Source organism: Odontesthes bonariensis, chromosome 5, assembly GCF_027942865.1.
Source record: "Odontesthes bonariensis isolate fOdoBon6 chromosome 5, fOdoBon6.hap1, whole genome shotgun sequence".
NCBI lineage: Eukaryota > Metazoa > Chordata > Actinopteri > Atheriniformes > Atherinopsidae > Odontesthes > Odontesthes bonariensis.
In genome coordinates, this window is record NC_134510.1 from 34,665,498 (window position 1) to 34,674,598 (window position 9,101).

General features: G+C 43.1%; 1 protein-coding gene across 1 annotated transcript in view; it reads left to right on the top strand.

The window, feature by feature from the left end:
* ica1 (islet cell autoantigen 1) overlaps positions 1–9,101 on the top strand; it is a 12,024-nt gene continuing 2,923 nt past the window's right edge. The window contains exons 1-14 of the mRNA XM_075466221.1: positions 1–168; positions 1,210–1,350; positions 1,488–1,615; positions 2,019–2,048; positions 2,172–2,343; positions 2,529–2,601; positions 3,704–3,827; positions 4,161–4,359; positions 5,107–5,232; positions 5,416–5,514; positions 5,599–5,702; positions 5,885–5,925; positions 6,064–6,288; positions 8,991–9,080. Coding sequence (XP_075322336.1) covers positions 2,032–2,048; positions 2,172–2,343; positions 2,529–2,601; positions 3,704–3,827; positions 4,161–4,359; positions 5,107–5,232; positions 5,416–5,514; positions 5,599–5,702; positions 5,885–5,925; positions 6,064–6,288; positions 8,991–9,080 — 1,270 coding nt within the window. The 5' untranslated portion in view covers positions 1–168; positions 1,210–1,350; positions 1,488–1,615; positions 2,019–2,031. The remainder of the gene's footprint in view (positions 169–1,209; positions 1,351–1,487; positions 1,616–2,018; positions 2,049–2,171; positions 2,344–2,528; positions 2,602–3,703; positions 3,828–4,160; positions 4,360–5,106; positions 5,233–5,415; positions 5,515–5,598; positions 5,703–5,884; positions 5,926–6,063; positions 6,289–8,990; positions 9,081–9,101) is intronic.

Consider the following 9,101-nt stretch of genomic DNA (forward strand, 5'->3'; position numbering starts at 1 on the left):
GACGTCAGCGTGCTTCGTGCATGCGGACAATGCGCTGATCTGAATGAGCAGCTGTGTGTACACATTACAGTAACAGGGCCTGCCTGAGAGCCAGTCAGCGCCGCTGCTGCCCGTTCAGCGGTGGGAAGGATATAAAGCGTCTTTTCTACGCGTTATCAACACGCAGAGGTACGCGGACACTACACCGTGGCTTTATTCTGATGTCCGCTCCTTCTGTTTTGACACTCGCGGGATATTCAGAGGGAGAGACGCGCTGCGGGGCTTCCGCACAGTGAGTCAGGCTTTGTGTTGATCTTGATGCGGCGCGGATGGAAGGAATCTTTGATTAAGATCTGTCGTCGTTATTCTAAATTAACCATAAGTGGGCTTATGTTGTTTTTAATGTCTTGTTAAGGTTCTATCGACGTCAGTGTGACAGCGCACCTAAACATCTCATTAACACGAGTCGTGACGCGCGGGCTGTGGATGCGATCATTCGTATATCACGACGGCGCTTACGCACAGCAGGCGATGCACTTCTGCAAAGGAGAGGGGGGTGTTTTTCATCAGACAAATGTCCAAGAAGGCCTTTAAATGGTTCTGGTTAATGACTGAGCTGGGCTGGGTGTGACTGTAGAAACACAAGGCCTCCTCACACTATTACACTGTTGATTTGAGGTCATTACACTTGCACTTAGATGTGCTCCGTTCGTTTGAGCCAATCCACCCTCTCAGTGCTGTTCAGCTTCTGGCTCCAGATCCGTTTTACTAAATTCTTGTTCCGTGATGTAATAATGATTGCCATGATGCAGTTTAACCATCTTTTAATCACAAAGACATTGAACTCTGACATAGTCTGTGTGAAATGTGACAGTAAGGAAAATAACAGACTGTAAATGATCACTTGACGTGTTAATAGAAACCCCATTTTCCAGAAAAGTTGGAAACTAAACTTAAATCTGTAATTTGTGAACTTGTTTGAATCTTTTATACACACAAGTACAAAAACATATCTTCAGTCTTCATTGACCAATTTCATTGTTCTTTGGAAAGTAGAGATAGGGTCATGTTTACTATATCGGCTTCCTTTCAATTAGTGTTCTCAGTAATTTAACAGAAAAAATTAAATTCTAATTATTATTATTTTTAGAGGAATCTGTGTCCATTCTTGCTGAATCCAATATTGTTGTCTGATTCTCCTCTTCATGATGCTCCGTACATGTTCAACAGGAGACAGATGTGGACAGATGTGGACTGCAGGCAGGCCGGTCGAGCTCACACACTCTGTGTGTATGAAGCCACGCTGCTGAGGTCTGGCATTGCCCTGCTGAAATAACCACGGACCTCCCGGGAAAAGACGCCACCTTGATGGTAGCATATGTCTCTCCAACATCCAGCTCTGCATCAGTGGCACCTTCACACTTATGATGCCCCCCCCCAACCATCACAGACGCTGGCTTTAAACCTTTCTCTGATAACAGCCTGGATGCTCTTTCTCATCTTTGTAGAAGCAGACGTCAGTTTTTCCCAGCAGCTGAAACGTGGTCCACCGTCTTTCTGTCCATCTGAGATGAGCCCAAATAAGTTTCATCTGTCAACTCATCAATAATTCTCTGATGGAGTTTGGCACAAAGTGGTGAGTCACGACACATCCTTGTTTGGAAAGTCTAAAACCTTTAGTGGATGCTCCTTTTATACCCAATCCTGACACCCTCACCTGTCTTTTTTTTTTTTTAACACAGTGAAGTTGTTTAGTGAAGACACTAAAAAAAGATTTGTTTGGACTAGTGTCTGTTAACTACAGATTCAAAGAAATGAAAGATTTGAGTCTTTTGTTGCCTTTTGGAAAACTTCCCAACTTTTCTGGTTATAGTTTGTATATTCAGTTCATTCTGACCATAATTTCTATTCATGGCATTTTACTTTAATTTTAACTTTGATCATATCAAATTTCTTTTGAGTACACAATGTAGAAATCCAGCTAATTCCAACAGATTCACACATTCTTTCATTTATATGCTGCTCTGCGTTGTCCACAGGTCATCTTGAAAAATGGAAAGAGGAAATTTGTGAGTGTACAACAACAAACATATATATACATATTTATATATATGTGTATATGAGATCTTTCAGGTTTCTGTCCAAGTCTGTCTAAGGAAGCATTAGTCACAGCATTGTTCCCCTCATTGCAGCGGTTACTCCCGGGACTACCTTGACCGCTTCATTCAAAGCCAGGACTCCTCGGTGGTGAACAAGTTCCAGCAGAAATACTGGAAAACCAAACAGACACTCATCAAAGTCACCGGGAAGAAAGAGGATGAACACGTGGTGGCGTCAGACGCAGAGCTGGACGGCAAGCTGGAGGTGAGGAGGAGGATTATGGAACCGTTCTGAGGGAGTAGTTTTAGAGCATGCTCTGTGACAGCCAAGTTAAACTCCCATCCACCTCTGTCAGCGTTGTAGATATTGCATCTTGAAATCAAAGCTTCACAGATTTTTTGCCTGTTTCTTTGACTTTGTGTTCACGCCAATCGTCTTCTGCCTTTCAGGTCTTTCACTCCATCCAGAGAACATGCATGGAGCTGCTAAAGGTCATCGAGCAATACCAGAGGAGGATCTGCCGTATGTACAAATCAAAGTATTTTGAGGAAAAATCAGTTTTAAAGTAATACTCCCTGTTTGAACTCTATAAGGCCAAATCATTGTAGTTCAGACTCTGTTGTACTCAGCTGGATCCTCTGGATCGCCCTTAAGGATGCTGCGAGTGTTCTTTTAGGCACAATAAGAAATGGGATTCCTTTAGCTTCCTCTGGTCTCCACTTAGCAAAAACAAGATAGCTGATTCTACATTGAGGTCTGGACTTTAACCGGACCATTTTTCACGCATTCTGCTGTAGATCTGCTGCTGTGTTTGGGATCTTTGTCCTGTTGATGAGCCAGTTTCAGCCCAGCTTACCTCACATCTGACTCTAGAACACTTTGGTATCCAGAGGAGTTCATGGTGGACTCAATGACTGCGAGGTGCCCAGATCCTGTGGCTGCAGAACCAGCCCAGAGCATCAGCCCTCCACCACCGTGCTTGACAGCTGGTGTGAGGTGTTTGTGCTGATATGCTGTGTTTGGTTTCCTCCAAACGTGCTGCTGTGCATTATGAGCAAACATCTCCACTTTGCTCTGGTCTGTCCAAAGGACATTGTTCCAGAAGTCTTGGTTTGTTCAGATGCAGCTTTGCAAACCTAAGCTGTGCTGCCACGTTCTTTTTAGAGAGAAGAGGCTTTCTCCTGCAACCCTTCCACACAAGCCATACTTGTTCAGTCTTTTTCTAACTCTGCTGCCATGAACTTTAACATTGAACATGCCAACTGAGGCCTTGGGGGCATTGTGTTAACACACACCTGAATGCGCCAGACCAGCAAGTTGACCAAACATCAGCTTTTATTGAAGCGCTCACACTTGATGATGATCAATGAATCAAGTTTCTATGATCAGCAGCACCTGGCTGCCACCTACCATATCAATTTAAATGGAGGCCATAATCTGCACTTAGTTTTTCAGGATTCCTGCTGTAGGTTTTAGTTTGTTGTCCTGCTGAACAACGTCTCAGGGGTATTCATGATCCGACTCTTGTAGATTACTACTCAGCCTAATGATGAGGACAAAGCTTTGTTTAATAAATATAAAGCCGTATTTCAAACAGAAAGGTTTCCCCATCTCTAATGTGCAGTGCTTTCTCAAGAGGAGAATGAGTTGGGCCGATTCCTGCGCTCCCAGGGTTCACAGGATAAAACCAGGGCTGGAAAGATCATGCAGGCCACAGGGAAGGCGCTCTGCTTCTCCTCCCAGCAAAGGTAGGCTTCATGTGCCAGTGTCCAATGTGTCGTGTCCTACCACATCCAGATAATTTGTTTGAAGGCTATGCTTGGACTCGAAGATAATTCTAAGAAGAGATTTTGTTTAATATTTTTCTTTCTTTTCATTTTGACTGAGCAGGATAAAACTATTTGTTAAAATGATTATTTTTAGGCCTCTAATTTCATGATTTGCTTTAGTACTATAAAGCAAATCGCCAGACTAGAGTGCAACGTGAGGTGAAGTTCAGGCTGTAATATTAAGCTAGAAATAAGACAATCTGCTTGCTACACACAGCAGGTTAATTCTGAGTGTGACGCTTCATTCTGCAGACTGGCTCTAAGGAATCCTCTGAGCCGCTTGTACCAGGAGGTCGAAACATTTCGCTATCGAGCCATCTCAGACACGTGGCTGACAGTGAATCGCATGGAGCAGTCCAGGACTGAATACCGTGGAGCCTTACTGTGGATGAAGGATGTATCTCAGGAGCTCGATCCAGACACACATAAACAGATGGAGAAATTCCGCAAGGTCCGTCTTTCACATCGTTCAGTCGTCAGAATCAGGGGTCAGAACAACTCGTCCTGAAATGACAGCTGCTGGCTTTTCTCAGCAACCTGTTATGCATGACTGTAAGACACCGGTTATTGTCAAGCTTATTAGCTGCAGACTCCTAAAAAGAAAAGAAATCCCAATGTCTGGATATCAGTGATAATAAGTAACAGTTCTTTTTCTCCATCAGTGACGACTTCTCAGCCTGATGTTGACTGCAGAGCAACAGAAAAACAATATCTGCCAGCAAGGTTCATGGAAAATGTTACGACTGCCACAATTTCAGTTTCCTCATTCGCTGTGGGGCTGCAGCAGTTTCTAAACCTCTAATTAAACTGTTGAACTTTTTTTTGATTACTTCCACAACCTAAAAAATAAAATAAATAAATAAAATACTCGCTAGGAAACAGAGGAAAGATGTCCATCATCAGCTCCCAAGGTGGTGTAAGAACATCTGTCTTTGGAAGGTCTAAGCTGGCATTAATTACAAAAGGCAGAACTAAAAACTTAAGTCTTAACTTTCTATCAACAGAGACGAGAAGAACAGTAACAAAACATGCCACTAGAGGGCAGATCACACCCGCCAAACAGTTCACAACACGCCTCCAGCCAGTTCTCTGCGATAACTTGACACCTGCCCGGACCGGGACTGCATTATTCTGTGTGATACATAATACCCGATGCCTTTTTTCATTTTGTACATTTGTCCTATCAATTCCATCTCAGGTTCAGGCCCAGGTGCGCACCACCAAAACAAGCTTCGACAAGCTGAAGAATGATGTCTGCCAGAAGGTAGACCTGCTGGGAGCAAGTCGCTGCAACCTTCTCTCTCATGTCCTAACCACATACCAGGTACACCGCAAATCCCTGCTGCTTTGAAAAGGCTCAATTATCTACAGCTAGCCTCAATTATGCTCTTTATTATCGTGCGCAGTGTTTTCGTTGGCTCTGCCAGCTGCCGTTTAGTTTCATTTTACACAGAGGCTTCATTTTCACATCCCAAAAAGAGTACATGGCTGACTTTCTGTGTTTCAGACCACACTCCTGCACTTCTGGGAGAAGACATCCCACACTATGGCAGCCATTCATGAGAGCTTCAAGGGCTGTCAGCATTATGACTTCTCCACACTTAAGGTCAGAGAGCCTCTTGGCATGGACAGATGCAAACTACCACACTGGGAGAAATGGCAATAAACAATGATTTGGCTTTTCTTGCAGACCTTACAAGACCCCATGGACAAGCCGTCGAAAAAGAAGGGAAAGAAGAAGAAAACTAAAGCTGCGACAGGAGAAGAAAAGAGTGCCGAGACCATAGACGATCAGTGAGTTTAAAATAATCTGCCTCTCCCATCTCTTTGTTACCCGTGCAGGTAGACCAAACATGCTAACAGTGAGTATTCACGCACAATAAACCTGTCTGGACTGAGCAGAAGGTTTTAACACACCTGTTGACTGATGATTGCAGAAATGTTGTGAACTCGTGTTTTGTTTGTCATATCAACAGACTCATCTCACTAGAAAATGAAGACGATAAACCCAGAGAAGGTAAAAAAAAACTAAAAAAAACACTCTGAACAGATCTTTAACTGCAGCGTGTGACTGTACCACAGTGTTCACAGACATCTAAACAATCAGACGTTGTTGCTCTGAGTCACAAAGGTGGGCCTCTGTATTTTTATCCAGAGTCAGAGGAAGAGAAGGACAGTATGGCCCTACTCAATGAGATCCTTGGCGTTTGCTCTGTGGATGAGAGCGACTTCTCTCGGGAATGGACAGAAGTGTTTGGAGAGACTGACGAGGGAACAAGCACAGCCTGCGCTGGATCAGCGGAGGCCCAGCAGAAGGAAAACTCCTTCTTTCTGCCATCACAGCTGCTGGACCAGAGTTTGAATAAGTCTTCCGTCTCAGGTCAGAAAATAGGAGTTCATGAAACTGAGCTTGTGAGAGTCAGACACACTGTATTTTAGCCATTGCTTCTTAAAAAGAACTATAATATACGAGTAATATACGGTACTATGCAAAAGTCTTCAGCCACCCATAATATCTTCATATACACTCACCGGCCACTTTATCAGGTACACCTTGCTAGTAAAAGGTTGGACCCCCTTTTTGCCTTTAGAGCTGCCTTAATTCTTCGTGGCATACTTTCAACAAGGTGTTGGAACCATTCCTCAGAGATTTTGCTCCATATTGACATGATAGCATCACGCAGTTGCTGCAGATTTGTCGGCTGCACATCTATGATGCCAATCTCCCATTCCACCACATCCCAAAGGTGCTCTGTTGGATTGAGATCTGGTGACTGTTGAGGCCACTGGAGTGCAGGGAACTCATTGTTCATGTTTGAGACGATATGAGCTTTGTGACATGGTGCATCATCCTGCTGGAAGTAGCCATCAGAAGATGAGTACTGTGGATGAGGGATATCTATCTATCTATCTATCTATATATACATATATATATCTATATATATATATATATATCTCTATATATATCTATATATCTCTATATATATATATAGATATCTATATCTATATATATATATAGATATCTATATCTATATATATATATATAGATATCTATATCTATATATATATATATAGATATCTATTTCTATATATATATATATATATATATATATATATATATATATAGATATAGATATCTATATATATATATATATATATATATATATTGAACATGCACACGTTAATCTTGCCTAAAAAGCTAATTTTGCGTTAAAAGGTTAAATTTCAGTTAAAGGTTGGGTAGGGGATCTTTTTCTGGAACAATTTTTTACATATTGCTTGAAATACTCTTCACACCCCCATTGCAACCAATTAATTAAAAGTTTTGACACAAATATGAAAAGTTTTAGTGGCCTCTAGAACGTACAATCTAGGAAAAACACTATCCAATCATTGTGAACGGACCGTTAACAATGATTGGATACTGATGCCGTCTATCAAACTGCAATCTGCACCTCCCTCCCCCTCCCTCCCCCTCCTTCCCCCTGTGCGCGTACCCTGCTCCGTGAACGAATTAAGGCTCTAGCATGGTTGCCGCGTCTGCTAGCGCGAGCGGTGTTGATGACGTCATGAGTTCGTGCCCGCCATAGGACCCTATATAGTGGCGCAAGTCGTTGCGCGCCAGTAGTTGCAATTTTCTCCGTCACAGAGGTGGCGCTGCTACGTGAAGGTTACCGCTACTCTACAACCACGAAAGTGGAGAAGAAAACAATGCCGCTGTCAAGAGCAAGAATACTGTAATTAATGATACTGCTGCAGTTTTCGGATCATTTTAATTTTTTAATTCAGTTAATAGAGGTGAAGGTTTGAAGCCCCCGGCATCAACAGAGTCTCTGCCCTCTTCTTTGCCTTCACGTATCTGTCCCGTAGCTTCCTCCACACATTCTTACAGAACTCTCCCTCTTTCCCCAAAGTTCTGCCAATCTCTGTGCACCAGTTTGGGGAGTTTACGTGCTCCCTGTGCTGTTTCCCTGCAGTTTCGTACAGCTGCCTGTACAAACGCACCTCCTCACTGAGCCTGGTCTCACATCGGTCCATCCGGTTCGTTGTGCTCGGCGCCGCCAAGTTACAAAAATCGACTGGTGCACGACAACGCGCTGCGCCGTCTTTTCAAGGGAAGCGCCAGGCCTGAAACGTCATTTTGACGTCACGGTGCGACACCGCCGTGACAGACGCGGCAACCATGCTACCACCTTTACTCGCGCCCAGAAGCTTGGCAGGAAGCTAAACTAGAGCCAGCTTGGCTAGCACCTAGCATTATTAAACGTATAGTTATCATATACTAAATACTAAATACGGCAGCGATCGATGCTTGCTGTCAGAACAGCGCTCGTGCACCTTCGTGCTCGTGCGCGTTCATGTACTTTAGAGGCGTGCCTTCGGGGGGAAAGTGAAGAAAAGGGTTTGGGACTTTTTACCTGTGTATTTTCAAAATGCAGCTTCGCTGGACTCAAAATCCAGGATCTCCTACCCTACTTTTAACTTGCTTGGTCAAAAAATGAGGAGTTACTTTGTTACTTAATGACTTCATTAACTATATTTGTAAAAAACCTGGTTAGGGTTAATTTGGCAAATTGTGTGTAATAACTTAATAGATCAATAGAAGCAAAGCAAATTCAAGCTGTAAGCTTGTAGGGACTAACTGAAGTGAAAAATTGCATCTCATAGAGAGAAAAGGCACCAAAATGCTGGCCAAAGAATGTCAAAGAAAGTACAAATGTGCATAAATATCCATAAGCCCTGGAGCCTTTCTTTGTATCTGAAGGTTGTATTGATTGTTGTTAAGTGCAACATCAAACACATTCCACTGTCCAGTGTTGCTACAAGAAGTATTTTTTGGACACAGAAAGAATAACTGAAAATAAATCGGACTGAAACAAGACCTTAAACTTATATTTGCCATTTCTGGGCTCCATAATAAAGAAAATATCAGATGGAAAAGTTTTCCTTGTGAAGAAAATGTCCGACAGATAAGATCAGCCCACATCAGCAGCGCGGGAGCGTGATGACGTATTTGTTTGACCACGATCTGCTACGTTAACTGAACCCTGACTATTGATCCAAATCTGCTTTCTGCTTCAGACTGGACCGGGATCGTTCCCCAGAATGTTGCCCAGGCAACAGAGGACTCATCCGGAGCCAATCAGAACCCTCCAAACCGAGCAGTGAAAGGTAGAAGCTAATGCCCGTATT